Source organism: Bufo gargarizans, chromosome 5, assembly GCF_014858855.1.
Source record: "Bufo gargarizans isolate SCDJY-AF-19 chromosome 5, ASM1485885v1, whole genome shotgun sequence".
Taxonomy (NCBI): Eukaryota; Metazoa; Chordata; class Amphibia; order Anura; family Bufonidae; genus Bufo; species Bufo gargarizans.
This window is the reverse complement of record NC_058084.1, coordinates 423,304,221-423,320,439: the sequence shown is the minus strand read 5'-3', so window position 1 is coordinate 423,320,439 and position 16,219 is coordinate 423,304,221. Positions and strand designations below refer to the sequence as shown.

Here is a 16,219-nt window from a genome sequence, read left to right as displayed (position 1 = left end):
TATGGAAAACGGGGGATGCAGAGTTTGCTACAATGTATGAGCACAGGTGTAATGTATGAGTTAGGAGAACTGCTTGCTTAGCTCACAGACAGTATACAGTTGTAGAAAAGTCATTGTTTTCAGCATCTGGATAAACAGAAGCATGCTCCTATTCCATGAAAGCAAGCAGGGATATTATAAATGATGAAGTACATTGCAAAATGTTATAGCTTTCTGTTTTACCATGAGTCAGTTGTTATGAATAAATAAATCATGAATATATTTTCTTTTCTTATCAGTGAACAAGTGCAAGCACATAATGAGGAAGTTTCGAGGTCATCTTCGTACAAAGATAGAGTCTGGAGAAGGAACGATTCCAGTGAGGACTCGGCCTGCCGTACAGACATGGGACGGTGTATTATCGGGAGAGCAGCTAGTCACAATGTCTTGTACAGACAAACTGACCAGGTAATTACATGTGATTAACTGCTTTTTTAGCTTGATTTTTTTTTAATCATTAGTATCTATGGCAAGTTGGAAACCAGTGATAGTCTAAGATCATGAACATCACCAATGTCATGTTCTAACACATATCGAAGATCTCAGAAGATCTGATCAGTACTCTATCCCAGGACTATTTTCTCTGGACACCAGGATTGCTACCAGAACTTTTTTTTCCATAGCAATGACCATACTGGATCTTCACAAGATTGCGCAAACTTTATGTTATTCTTATATTTGTAACAAGAAACTCCATCTTTTACAGGATCTCCCCATAAAATGTAGCTCAAAGATGACCTTGTTGAGACAAGTCACATCTTGCAACAGGTTCTATTCAGTCATGAACGATTGTTTCTTCTCTTGCTTCCTTGTGTGATCTCTGAAGGATCTCATCTTATAAGTCATCTGTGATTGCATTTATTTGGAATTGTTTGTGTGCAGCATAGATATGGTACATTGTTAGATGTTTGAGTGATACATGACGCCATGCTGACAGGCAATACTACTACTGCATGGCAAACCACCAGTTACTTTCAATTGTCCTAGATACTATATAGGTAAGTGAATCATAGTAAAGAGGTATTCCAGCCTAATAAAAAAAAAGTTTGTTGTGGAATGCAAAAAGTTTAAAAAAGTAGACATCTCTTGTTATGATAGCTCAGTACATTTTATATTCATCTCACTGATACCCTGCCAATGCTGTTACAACTGTATCCAGGTCCCAACAGCGCTGACGTCCCAATATGCCAGGAAATGACTGTTAATGGTTCACAGCCAATCACTGGCTGTAGCCAAGACCCACCCCATCCAGTGATTGGTTGAGGAGCATTCCCAGCCATTTCCTACCTTGTCAGGATAGTGGAGCACAGCGGGGAACCGTGCACTGTCAAAACAGCAGTAGCAGAGGATCAGTGAGGGGAGTATAGGCTCGATATTTTTTAACAACATTTGTTTACCACTGCAAGCCATTTTTATTTGGCTAGAATACCCCTTTAACTGGGTCTGAGGGCAACTGCAGGAAACTGAGACTCACTTTAGACACTTTCTCCATTACAATATATTAGATTATTGACCATAATCAATTCAATAAGATTTTGCCAAAGGACAGTGGTTCATTCTTACTCTTCAGTGCTGGTCAAAAACATGTGATTTAACTACCCATTTTTCTAAATGGTATATTTACTATAGTTCAGAACTTGTTAGCGATAAACCCAAGATATACCCAAACCCCTTCTATGTCACCACTTTGTATCCCAACAATCAAATCATGATCATAATGTCGGATTATCACCCTCAAGGATTTATTTCCCCAATAGAGCTTTGGAATAAGGTACTAATGACGCTCATGGAAACAGCAGGGTGTCATCCAGAATTCCCAGCTGTAGACCTGTAACCAGGGGTGTAATCATGGCTCCCCATACCAAATCCTAGTGCCCTGTGGGTGTTTCTATCAGTGATTGTTATCTGTGTACAGTGGCGACTCTAGGAACAATATATAGGGGGGGCACAAAGATACCACAGTCAAAAATGGGGGGGCAAAAACAAAATAAGTATATATAAATAAGATTACAAAATACGAGAGAATTGCAGTATGCAGGGATACATTTATAATAAAACAATTTACTTACAAAAGAAGCTATTCAGTCTGCTGTGCCGTCCTCTGCTTGCTTCCGCGGATTCTCTCCCCTTCTTTCTGTCTCTCGTCAGTGCGCAGGCGTACTGGTATGGTGGATCTGTGGAAGACACACTGTTATGGGGGCATCTGTGGATGACACATTATGCCTCTCATATCAGCCCCCATATCAGCCCTTTTGCCTCATTAGCCCCCATTAGTCCTCTTATTAGCCCCCATTATGCCTCTTATCACCCCCATATCAGCCCCATGCCTCTCATTAGCCCCCATATCAGCCCTTATGCCTCATTAGCCCCCATTATAAGCCCTTATGCCTCATTAGCCCCCATTATTCCTCTTATTAGCCCCCATTATGCCTCATTAGCCACATTATGCCTCATTAGCCCCCATTATTCCTCTTATTAGCCCCCATTATGCCTCATTAGCCCCATTATGCCTCATTAGCCCCATTATACCTCATTAGCCCCCATTATGCCTCATTAGCCCCCATTATTAGCCATTATGCCTCATTAGCCCACATTATGCCTCTTATTAGCCCCTATATGCCTAATTAGCTCCCATATGCCCAATTAGCCCCCATTATGCCTCTCATTAGCGCCCATATGCCTCATTAGCCCCCATATGCCTCTAATAGTCTAATTAGCCCCATTGTGTCTCTAATTAGCCCCCATTATGCATCATTAGCCCCCATTATGCATCATTGGCCCCCATATGCCTCTAACTAGCCCCATATGCCTCCAATTAGCCCCCATAGCCCCCATATGCCTCCAATTAGCCCCCATATTCCTCCTATTTGCCCCCATATGCCCCCATATGCTCTCAATTACCCCCGATATGCCTCCAATTAGCCCCCATAGCCCCCATATGCCTCCAATTAGCCCCATAGTCCCCATATGCCTCCAATTAGCCCCCACAGCAGCCACATTTAAAAAATAAAAATAAAAAACACTTACCTCTCCTGCACGGACGCCGCCTGCAATTTTCTCCCTCCTCAGTCGCCTGTGCTCTAAACTGGCACGCACAGCGTGTGGTCGCTCTGTGACCCCACGCTGTGCGCGCCAGTTTAGAGCACAGTCGACTGAGGAGGGAGAAAATTGCAGGCGGCGTCCGTCCAGGAGCAGGATAGGTAAGTGTTTTTTTATTTTTTTTTAAATGTACTAATGAGCGCTTCCATAATTGTTTTTTTTATGGTGACAGGTTATCTTTAAAGGGAATCTGTTAGCTCCAAAACACCCTCCAAACTAGAGTAAGTTGTGTATAGTATAAGGGTACTTTCACACTTGCTTCAGAGGATTCCGGCAGGCAGTTCAGTCGCTGGAACTGCCTGCTGGATTCGGCAATCCGGACGCAAACTGATGGCATTTGTCCAAATGCATTGAAATACCAGATCCATCTCTCCGTTGTCATCCAGAAAAACGGACATGGTATTATTATTATTTTTTTTGCATTTTTAAAGGTCTTTTAAAGGAACACTTAATGCCGGATCCGGCACTAATACACTTGCAATGTAAATTAAATTAATACACATGAAATATAAAACACTAATACACATGCAATGTAAATTAATGCCGGATCCGGCATTCCGGCAAGTGATCAGTATTTTTGGCCGGAGAGAAAACTACAGCATGCTGCAGTATTTTCTCCATCCAAAAAACTTAAGAGGGACTGAACTGATGCATCCTCAACGGATTGCTCTCCATTCAGAATACATAAGGATAAAACTGATCAGTTTTTTTCTGGTATTGAGCTCCTGTGACAGAACTCCTTACCAGAAAACAAAAACGCTAGTGAGAAAGTACCCTAAGTGATGCTGAGTCGAGTTATGTCATTTTATCTTCATACCCAATTGCATTCCAGCGCTGTGCTCCCACAAACCAGCCGTTAAATGCATTGAGAGGACTCCTCTTTGAGTCCTCTCCATTATGTGTGTGAGCTCGAGAGTCCTCTCAATGCATTTTACTGCTGGTTTGTGGGAGCATAGCATGGAAGAGAGTATGAAGATGAAAATAACGGATTCGGAACCACTTACACTATATAACCCTAACTCTAGTCGGAGGGGGAGGGGGTCGAGAGCTGACGGATTCCCTTTAAATTTTTAACTCTTCCCTTCCATCATGCTTTGTCATTACTACCTTCCTGCCATTTGCCCATTTAGCTGCATGGCCCCACATCTATTCTTCCCGCTACCATAGTAGTTACAGGGGCAACTGGGGGCACAGGGCTGGCGTAGCATTGGTCCAGGTTCCGGCTTACAAGGGTCACAACCAAACCCCCCGGTTAAGGAAAGCCAAGCTAAGCCTCTGGTAGATGTGTCCATGGCTGTAATGAGAATATACAGTAGTTTTAGTAATTTCTTAATAGCTAAGGGACAGGTAATGAGGCAAGCAGGTAAGGTTACTGCTTCTTTTTTGCTCTTGGCTGTCCTACTCCTTCCTCAACAAATCTTATTTATAAAAGGTTTTATGCAAATCATAAGTAGTTTTCTCTTATAATCCAGTTGCTAGAGAGAAATAATCCTTCATGGAAAAGCTTCATTGACAGCCAGAGAACAGTCCTTCCAGGCTTTGTATGTTTTTAGCCCTTTCTGATTGTTTTAGACATTTGATCAAACCAAAGAAATCAGATGTGGAACATAGGCTGTTTTTTTTTTCCCTCTCGGTGACTTCCACCAACTCCATGTCATTCTGGTTAAAGTCTGATGGACACTAGTAGATTAGTACATTGCCTGTAGCCCATCCATCCCACATTGCAGAGCATCGTATCAAACTGTTCTGTTGCTTTTAGCTGTTTACATATAGAACAGTCTGGGTTGAATTTTCACCGGTGTCTCATTTATTTTTTTTAAGAACATGTTGACGTTTGCTGCCTTTCTTTTATGATGGGTACATAGAGATTTTATCTTTTATTATTCTGTATGTGTAATTGTAATTTGGTGCAGGTACATACACTCACCTAAAGAATTATTAGGAACACCTGTTCTATTTCTCAATAATGCGATTATCTAGTCAACCAATCACATGGCAGTTGCTTCAATGCATGTAGGGTTGTGGTCCTGGTCAAGACAATCTCCTGAACTCCAAACTAAATGTCAGAATGGGAAAGAAAGGTGATTTAAGCAATTTTGAGCGTTGCATGGTTGTTGGTGCCAGACGGGTCTGAGTATTTCACAATCTGCTCAGTTACTGGGATTTTCACCCACAACCATTTCTAGGGTTTACAAAGAATGGTGCGAAAAGGGAAAAACATCCAGTATGCGGCAGTCCTGTGGGCGAAAATGCCTTGTTGATGCTAGAGGTCAGAGGAGAATGGGCCGACTGATTCAAGCTGATAGAAGAGCAACGTTGACTGAAATAACCACTCGTTACAACCGAGGTATGCAGCAAAGCATTTGTGAAGCCACAACACGCACAACCTTGAGGCGGATGGGCTACAACAACAGAAGACCCCACCGGGTACCACTCATCTCCACTACAAATAGGAAAAAGAGGCTACAATTTCCACGAGCTCACCAAAATTGGACTGTTGAAGACTGGTAAAATGGTTTCTTGAACATGACAATGAGTTCACTGTGCTAAAATGGCCACCACAGTCACCAGATCTCAACCCAATAGAGCATCTTTGGGATGTGGTGGAACGGGAGCTTCGTGCCCTGGATGTGCATCCCTCAAATCTCCATCAACTGCAAGATGCTATCCTATCAATATGGGCCAACATTTCTAAAGAATGCTATCAGCACCTTGTTGAATCAATGCTACGTAGAATTAAGGCAGTTCTGAAGGCAAAAGGGGGTCCAACACCGTATTAGTATAGTGTTCCTAATAATTATTTAGGTGAGTGTATTTCAGAAATGGTGACAGTTCCTCTTTAACAAGAAGTAGGAGACAGACGGAAGGCATTATAACTGGTTGGTATTTATGGAAACATATAGGTCTTCATTGGAGCTGTAGACGCAAAACACACATTTTATTAGTGAAAGCCATGCAAAGGTTACTTTCACATCAGCATACCTTTCCGGTATTGAGATCTGTCATACAGTAAGTAGGAAGATCTGTCAATACCAGAGGAAAACACTTCAGTTTTGTCCCTATTCATTGTCAATGAATGAAAAAACTGAACGGAACAGAGTGCACCAGAATGCATTCTGTTCCCTTTGGTTGTTTCCCCAGGCCATATAGAAAAACGCTGCAAACAGCATTTTTCAGTGCGGAGCAAGACGGATCCGGCATGAAACACAATGTAAGTCAATGGTACCGGATCAGTTTTCTCGGACACAAAAGAAAACAGATCCAGCGCCCATTGACTTCAAATGGTTTCAGTGCCGGGTCCGTCATGGCTAATAATTTAGACATAATACAACCGGATACGTTCATAACTGATGCAGGCGGTTGTATTATCATGACGGAAGCGTTTTTGCTGATCCATGACGGATCCAGCAAAAACGCAGATGTTATTTTAAAAGGAATTGGAGCAATAACATGGTTGCAAAGTTCTACATGTCCATAGCCTTTACAAAAATCATTAACTGAATATCAAATAATAATGCTGTGCAAATAAATGTTGATTATTACACATAGATTAAATGCAGCAGTATAGGAATATACAGTAGGCTACAAGACTGCAAGATGGACGGTGATTAGGTTTACACTGCAGAGAACATTATCGCCAAACACCATGTACGATAAAATGTCCCCCATGTCAATCATTATAATCCTATGTGCGTTCATCTCCGAGAAGCTATTTCCTCGCCTCAGTTTTGTACTAAACCTATATAATTCAGCAATCTAATAATACGTATTTGTGCCCCGTGGCGTGATTTGCTCTTACCGAAGAGGCGTATTTGTCACTTATTCTTGAAGGTGTTTATGAGCATTTCACCTATTCCATCTATGGCATTTCTATGATTGACAAATGGGGGGACAAAATATTTACTTAAGGTTTAACTATATTGAAGACCGGACAAGGAATTTTGTCTTTGTAAACAGTGCTGTAATATCAAGTGTTTGAACAAATGAGAGAGGAATTTCTCGTTCCCTTCTGGCCGTGGAGATTTCCCAGTTAACATTGATTCTGATTAGAAATAAGCTATTGGATTTGTGCTCCAGCAGTCGGCAGGTGGTTGACTTTTTTAAGGTGTTGTTGTACTGATTATCACATGAGAAAGTTTTGTCTTAAAAGCTTTTTCAATGGATGTTTGGTGTGATGGATTCATAGATGATATTCAGAAGATAAATAACGGAAGAGTTTATGACTCATGAATGCATTATCTCCGTAATTTGCTGCTTAAGAACATGAAAGTAACGTGGACTCGGGGCCCTCACAGGGCCAGCGAGTAGTATACATGGCTCCACGCTCAAGGGTGGCAAAAGGACACAAGTCACCAGGAACAACGGTTCTTACTGATCACACTTGAGGCAACAAGCTTGGTGGTTACAGCAGTCTTACAAGAGGCAACTGGCTTAGTGGTTACAGTCTCTCGATGAGAGTACGGCCTTAGTCAGTGCTAATAAGTTTGTTTCCGTAAGTGTTAACACCTTAATCTCCCCTCAAGCTCTGCGGACCTAACTTCCCTGAATGATAATACTCAACCCAACTTCCCTGAATGAAGATGGCTTTTTTTGTCTTTACTCATGGTACACCTCACACATTTGCACTATTGTCTCTTCAGGTTGCAGTTTCTCACAGTCTTCTCACAACACACTTAGGCTACTTTCACTCGCGTTTTGGCTTTCTGTTTGCGAGATCCGTTCAGGGCTCTCACCAGCGGTCCAAAACGGATCAGTTTTGCCCTAATGCATTCTGAATGGAAAAGGATCCGCCCAGAATGCGTCAGTTTGCCTCCGTTCAGTCACCATTCCGCTCCGGAGGCGGACACCAAAAGGCTGCTTGCAGCGTTTTTCTGTCTATCCTGGGATGCGGAGTGAGACGGATCCGTCCTGACACAAAATGTAAGTCAATGGGGACGGATCCGTTTTCTCGGACACAATCTGGCACAATAGAAAACGGGTCAGTCTCCCATTGACTTTCAATAGAGTTCATGACAGATCCGTCTTGGCTATAGAAGACATAATACATCCTGATGCGTTCATAACGGATGCATGCGGTTGTATTATTGTAATGGAAGTGTTTTTGTAGATCCATGATGGATCTGCAAAAAAAGCTAGTGTGAAAGAAGCCTAACACTCACTCTGTACAGGCTCTTTGAGGTTGTGGTAGCTCCTTCTTCACAGCTCAAGACACTGTACATGCTTTGGACTGACTGTTTAAATAGGCAAAAAGCTTTTTCAGGTGCTCTGTGGCCCTATCTTGACTAGTGTCTCACACCCTGCTTTCTAGGTGAATAAATCACAGGACTATTGTTGACTTTGTGTTGGGTAGAAGCTTCCTTGTTAGCTGCACATGCAATCCCTTTGGCTTGAGGACCTGCATAATTAGAACATCTGACCAAAAAGGTCCTGTGCATATAACATATTATGTAATATTAGTAATACAATTGACCACTAGGTGGTAGCACAAAACCACAGAACTATTTACCATATACACCTATGTAATGCTGAAGAAAAAGGATTTAAGAAAATAGAATCTTCTCTTCTCCAGAAACGGTTCCAATCGTGTCCATAGACTGTGTCTGGGATTGCAGCTCATCACTATTCAAGTGAATGGAACTGTGTTGTATGCGATACCAGATAAAGTTCATGGACAAGAGTGGAAAATAAATCAGACCCTTTTGTCTTAAAGGGGTTATCCAAGACTAAACATTTTTAACAGACCTCTTCAGAGTAGCTGGACCTGTGGTGTGGGTTAACTTCATACTTAGCTGGTCCTTGCCACTGGACTCCAGCTGCATAGCTTCACGACCACGTCGGCAGGTTTTGAGTTTCTGGGAATCAACATCCTCTTGACAGGTGTCACATGACTGCTGCAGCCAATCACTGGCTGCAGTGGTGACCAGTAAGTGACATACCACATGGGTGACAGGTCACCACTGTGGCCAGTGATTGGCTGCAGCAGTCACGTGACACCTTTCAACAGGATGTTTATTCCTAGAGAACAGGGAACTGCCGAGACAGCCGGTGAAAGATGCAGCTGGAACTAAGCAGTGAGGATCAGGGAAGTATGAACCCCACCGTGGGTCCAGCCACTCCGAAGAGGTCTGTTAAAAACATTTAGTCTTGGATAACCCCTTTAAACTGGATAACCCCTTTAATTGGCTGGTTCATCCTCTGAGGGGTAGTCACCTACCACATATTTTTATAATTTTGTTAAAAGGTTAAATCCATTCAAGTCATCCTGTAAAGAGCGGCCAGAGCAGAGCCCATGTTAAGAGGAGAGCGGCTTCCTTGGGGAACATGAGTGGCTCTGCCACGCTGAAGAATAAGAAAGCGCCACACCCCAAATGTAAAAAGAACGGTGAGCTACTCATCACCGAGTGGTAAAGCAGCTAGCATGTTACCTACTCATGGAGAATAGTATGAGGAGCAGCCATAATAAGAGCCGGACCACATTATCTTAGCCCGCATGGTGGGCATGCAAGACACAGTAAAGCCCTGCTGCAGCAGGGGACCATGGACGGCAGCCAGAGAGTGTGAGTCTCCCTCCCATATGTGTGCACTTCAGAGACAGCACAGAAGTATTGAGAGTCAAATTGCATTCCTCTGTTGGGGGGGTACGCATTTAGAGAAGGCCAAAGATAATATTGGGGACTTTGTAGCCCAGAGGGAGCTGGAGACATGCAGTTTGAGAAAAGTTTGTGCAAAGGCTGCAGCATGAAAGCAGAGAGTGGAAGGAAAGGTAAAATAAATGTAAATGCCTAAACTATTGCCAAAATGCCAAGGAGACTAAAGCACGTTCTCCGAATATCGCTCCACACCGCCAACTGCTAGTCTCCACTGCATTTAGAAGAAATACACTCGCCCAGACCAGCAGGAAGCTTGCATTAATTCCTCAAGAACATAAACACTGCTTACACCTCCCATATAATTTATTAGAGAGCAATAAAATAAAGACGTGATTCATATTAATCCCACCTAAAAAGATATTGGCGAGCACAGAACCTAGATTATCCGTCTGCCGCCGTAATTGTTCGTTTAGCATTTTGAAAAGGTGAGTATTTAATGATATTCCTTTCTTTCCAAATATTACATTACTTGGAGGAATTGCCGAACAGAGATATGCAAATCTGATAGTCTAAAGTAAATGTTTCATAAAATCAATGACTGTTTAAATTGTGGGACTAAATTGTTTGTATATAAATATTACCTTTTATATTCCATTTGAGTTTTATGTAGATGAACACATTACTTTAATGACCTGTATTTGCAGAGTGAGAGAAGAAGATTCTGTAAAAATTCTCGGCAGCCAGATGGCTGCCTTTTCTAGCATGAGATTAAAAGATGTTTCTAATTCACAGCTCTGCTTCTGAGGCAAATTAATATAGCAAGCTAAATTGCCTGTGTTTTTGGAATAAAATTTAAAGGGACCCTTTTTTTATTTTTAAGAGCTTTGTGTCACAGGTTCCTTAAGCAGATTGCTCCTCAGGTACAATGTGGCTGTTTAAACATTTGGTAATTAATGGGAAGTATTCCGTGGTAATTGACTGCTTTGGGGAAGGGAAAATATAATGACTCCTGATTAATCATGAAAGGAGATTCATTGCATAGAGGCAGAACAATAATTGCCCTAACGATCGAGAAATGCTAATTAATGAACAGGACGAGGATGTTAGAAATTAGCAGCAAAATGCCTATTTTCATAAAAAAAAAAAGGATTATGTTTTCTTGTGTCAAGATAAATTCTTTGCCATTCATGAAAAGAATCAAATGGCTAAAACCAATAATAGCAGATGACCTCTCATGTCGACAGGGCAGCCCTTATCTGTTGGTAACTGGGGTCACTGCCATGGACCAGAGGCATATACCAATATACATTTTTACCTGGGTGTTTCCATTTATGGTCAGGGGCATCAATCAAAACTTGGAGTTTGGCCCCATTCCACCAGGACCACTTTAAATAGGGACCATGGCATCTAAGCGGTTACAGAGCGGACCCTCTGTGTATCCAATCAGAACAAAACAAATTAGATTGTGGGGTGCTGCTGTCTGTGTGTGGCAGGTTGGAACCTAATGAAGGCCCAAGCCCTGCCTGCCATGTGTCCTTCCTAGTCCAGGCTTGCCTTCAGGGTATTCCTATACATTGCACTGCATAAAGAGTTGCAATGTATTATAGAAGTAATCAAAAGATCACGTATTAAAGTCCGCCTTGTGGGACTAGTAAATAGTTGTTGTGTTTTAAGTTAAAAAAAAGTTTTATTAAATAAAAAACATTCCAAGTAAAAAAAAAAGCTTTTCAATGGAAAAAATTGCATAAATAAAATCCTTAATCCACAAAAATTATACACTGTATAAGACCCTTAAAACTGTAATGTTTAATATATCAGTCTAAAACCTATTACCCAAACTATGATTGGATTGCGGTGCCAATCAATCATCCTGATAATTCTAAGATACAAAAAATAAAGGTAGAAATGAGATATATATATAGAAAGGAAAAGGCCGGGGTCCCGGGGGAGGAAAATAAACATACCCTATATCACCCTACTGTACCCCTCAGCCCAGAGAGGAATCCCAATGGTGGAGACTCTCTGTACGTGATCCTCGGCTAGATAGCCCTGAATTACCCTAAAGGTGTTTGGGGGGTGAAACCCCCAAGACCCCAACGCTTTTCCCCAACATAGTGGGTTCCCCACGGGGTCAAGATGCAGGGTATTATCAGATAATTCACATATGATAACCAAAAAATAAAGAATAAATAAATAAATAATAAACAGTACTAGGTGGGTGGCAAAAATAGACAGAAAAATGATGTACAAAAAAAAAGAGATTTCAATATCTGTCTCACTGTATGGAGGTCGACCAGAAGGATACTGGCTGCCTGATACCTGTAAAAAGAAGGTCCCTATGAAAGATCCAATCATGGCAACGTAATGTCTTCAAAAATCCCATACATTGATAGTAAAGACTTAGGGAGTGGCACGCTTCTGGTGTTTGAAAGGTCAAGTAAATCTTTACTATCAATGTGTGTGATTTTTTAAGACATTAAGTTACCATGATTGGATCTTTCATAGAAACCTTCTTTTTACAGGTATCAGGCAGCCAGTATCCTTCTGGTCGACTTCCAAAATTGTGCCATTAAAAGCTAAAACTTGCTCTGCAAAAAACAAGCCTTCATATGTCTATATCAATGGAAAAATAAAAAAAAGTTATAGCCATTGGAATGAGATGATCAAAAAATTAGGCCTCTTTCACACGAGCGTCACGGATTTTATCTTCACTGAAGTTCAGGTTTGGGTTAGGTGTTCTGTTGATTTTATCATTTTCCCTTCTAACATGGTTATACGGGAAAATAGTAGCATTCTTAATACAGAATGCTAACTAGAATGTCTATTGAGGGGTTAAATAATAAAAACAATAAACTCACCTCATCCACAGCCGGTATCGTCTTCTTTCTTCTTCCTGCAGGACCTGCAAAAGGACCTGCGCTGACGTCATCAAAGGTCATTTTGCAGGTCCTGAGAGAAGAAGAAAGAAGACAATGCCAGCCGCGCGAACAAGTGGATGAGGCGAGTTAATTTATTTATTTTTTTAACCCCTCAATGGACATTTTAGTTAGCATTCTGTATTAAGAATGCTATTATTTTCCCTTATAACCATGTTAGAAGGGAAAATAATACAGTGAACTGACTTTAATGGGGTCCGGGGTTGCTCATCCCTATTTACTAACATCATCTCCTATCAACCATGCGTGAAAATCACACTGCATCCGCACTTGCTTGCAGAAGCTATGCGATTTTCACGCAGCCCCATTCATTTCTATGGGGCCCGCGTTGCGTAAAAAACACAGAATATAGAACATGCTGCGATTTTCACGCAACGCACAAGTGATGCGTGAAAATCACTGCTCATCTGAACAACCCCATTGAAATGAATGGGTCAGGATTCAGTGCGGGTGCAATGCGTTTACGTCACACATTGCACCCGCGCGGAATACTCGCCCTCGTGAAAGGGGCCTTAAAAAAGTCACTTGGTCACTAAGGCCCAAAACAGACTGGTCACTAAGGTGTTACTGTAGCTCTCAGAGGGGTATCTTTTCCCAGGGAGCTTTGCCTGTAAGACTTTCTATACAACTGGAGGTCTCCACAAGGAAAAAACAGTATCCCCCAGAATTACAACAAAGGCTTCTCAGATAGTACCCTGCTCTTTACTGATGAGGGGCAAGAACCCCAAAAAACAGCTTTCTTCACATGAGTGCCCTTTTCATTTGGAGTGTCTGGTTAGGCTAAAATACCTAGTCCTGTTTCAAGGGTCTTTAATCATGCACAAATTGGCATACAGGGTAGAAAATTATAGGTGGCACTAGGGAGACATTTTTATTTCTTCTGGAGGAAGGTCTACCTTATATTTTCTGTCATGTATTGACAAAGGTGTAAATTGAAGCCTCTAAACCCTAATGCAGAATTTGCAACATACTCCCAATTATCATGTCATTTATCGTCCCTCAGGTGTCAGGGCCTGAATGTTACTACTACCGCTGCACTCCCTATAGCTATATCCCAGTATATTGATTATGTGCATCCAAAAATCCATGGATGTTCTACTGCAACATGAAGGAGATGCACAATAGGTGGTCATTGTACATTGTTTTGGCTAAGGTTGAAAATAATAATGATACAATTTGTTGCTATGGGGACATTTTGCTAGAAACTATCTTGATGCATTTTATCAGTTATATTACTTCTTAGGCCTCTTGCACACGACCATATGTATTTTGCGGTCCACAAAAAAAACGGATCCGCAAAAAATACGGATGACGTCTGTGTGCATTCTGTATTTTGCGGGAACGGAACAGCTGGCCCCTAAAAGAACAGTACCATGCTTGTCCGTAATGCGAACAATAATATGACATGTTCTATTTTTTTGCGGAACAGAATTACGGACATCCGGAAACATGGAGTACCTTCAGTTTTTTTAGAGGACCCATTAAAATGAATGGTTCCGTATACGGTCTGCAAAAAAAGCAGAACGTTCACGGAAAGAAAATACGTTCATGTGCAAGAGGCCTTAGGGTACTTTCACAGTAGCGTTTTTTTCTTTTCCGGTGTTGAGTTCCGTCCTAGGGGCTCAATACCGTAAAAAAACAGATCAGTTTTATCCTAATGCATTCGGAATGGAGAGCATTCTGTTTAGGATGCATCAGTTCAGTCCCTCTTACGTTTTTTTGGCCGGAGAAAATACTGCAGCATGCTGCAGTTTTCTCTCCAGCAAAAAATCCTGAACACTTACCAGAATGCCGGATCTGCCATTAATTTCCATTGAAATGTATTAGTGCCAGATCCGGCATAAAGTGTTCCGGCAAAACGGATCCGCAAAAAATACGGATAACGTGCGTGTGCATTCCGTATTTTGCGGAATGGAACAGCTGGCCCCTAATAGAACAGTACCATCCTTGATAAAAATGCAAAAAATAAAATGAAATACCAGATCTGTTTTTCCGGTTGACACCGGAGAGACGGATCCGGTATTTCAATGCATTTGTCAGACGGATCCGCATACGGATCCGTCTGACAAATGCCAACCATTTGCTTCCGAATTGTCACATCTGGCAGGCAGTTCCGGCGACGGAACTGCCTGCCGGAATCCTCTGACGCAAGTGTGAAAGTACCCTTAAAGTGTGAAAGTTATTCCTTAAAGGGAGTCTTTCACCTAATCTGAGCATTTTAGACCGCTCAGATCAGGTTATAGATTCTTTGACCCTCATTACAATGGTACCTTTCTTTTCTGTGTCCCTCGTCCAGATCATGAAAAAAGCACTTTTTAGACGTATGCAAATGTACTTCTGAAGGTGCCCAGGGGTGGCGTAACTGGGCGATGTGCCTAGAAAAACACACCTCTTTCAGCCCTCTGGCCCGCCCTTCTGTCCTAGTACCTCCTCCACCTCCAGGCGGCGAAAGTCACGAGCGGCACCAGAGGACGGCAGGCCAGCTTTCTTTAGTTGGCCGGCGCATGCACAATATGAAAAGCTGTTCCTCTGCCCATAATGGGCAGAGCAGTGCGCAGGTGCGGGCCACTTCCCAGCTTGACTTCTTCTCTTGCCGCTCGTGACGTCCGCCGGCTGGAGGCAGAGGAGGAGGTAATTATAGGACAGAAGGGCGGGCGAGAGGGCTGAAAGAGGTGTGTTTTTCTGGGCACATAGCCCAGTAACACCGCACGTGGGCACCTTCAGAAGCTCATTTGCATACGTTTAAAAAGTGTTTTTTTCATGATCTGGACGAGGGACACTGAAAAGAAAGGTACCATTGTAATGAGGGTCAAAGAATCTATAACCTGATCTGAGCAGCCTAAAACGCTCAGATTAGGTGAAAGACTCCCTTTAAAGTGTTTCCCTAGACAACTATAATTATGATGATGATGACTAGAATAATAATAATAAGTAGTAGTGTGGCGAGCGGGATCGGGTGGAAGGTGGTGATGGGGTGGAGCTGTGGTCACGGTTACACCTCTCATGGTGGCTGGTTCTGTTCTCCTCCTTTGCCACATGAGAAGTATGATGGAGGCTCTGCACCTACTGTATTATTGTATCTTGGTGTAGATGCTGTGGTGTGCAGCCCTCTGTTAGTAAAGTATCCTAGAGAGGCAGAAGAGGAGAAATAAACCCTGACACGGGATCAAGATGTAAACTCATAGCTGTTCTTTACATCTCAAACTTAGCAATACACTACTGGTTTTCAGAAGACAGTTCAAGCTTCGCGTTTAGTCTTCTGCTCAGTACAAATCGCAGAAGTTTAATTTCTTGAAGCAACAGGTTACATCACACTGTGGTCAAAGGTCGTTTGTTCCCCTTAGCTCCTGGACACCTTTGGCTGCCAGACTTAGATAAAGGTGTTTGTATTCTGTACTTTGCCTTTTGTGCCCCTCAGGCTGCCATACAATACCACAAAGTACCTTCTGATCTGACTTTTCCTATATCTTTCTTTCCTGAATGGGTCTTGACTATAACAAGAGATGAAAAAATAAAAAACAAAAATAAAAACCAGGAGACAGCACGTCCAAAGTG

The 16,219-nt window shown here is 42.1% G+C and overlaps 1 protein-coding gene across 1 annotated transcript in view; it reads left to right on the top strand.

Annotated features, from left to right (window-relative positions):
* LOC122939488 (double-stranded RNA-specific editase B2-like) overlaps window positions 1-16,219 on the top strand; it is a 110,779-nt gene that overhangs the window by 24,719 nt on the left and 69,841 nt on the right. Inside the window, exon 4 of the mRNA XM_044295557.1 lies at window positions 279-447. Coding sequence (XP_044151492.1) covers window positions 279-447 — 169 coding nt within the window. The remainder of the gene's footprint in view (window positions 1-278; window positions 448-16,219) is intronic.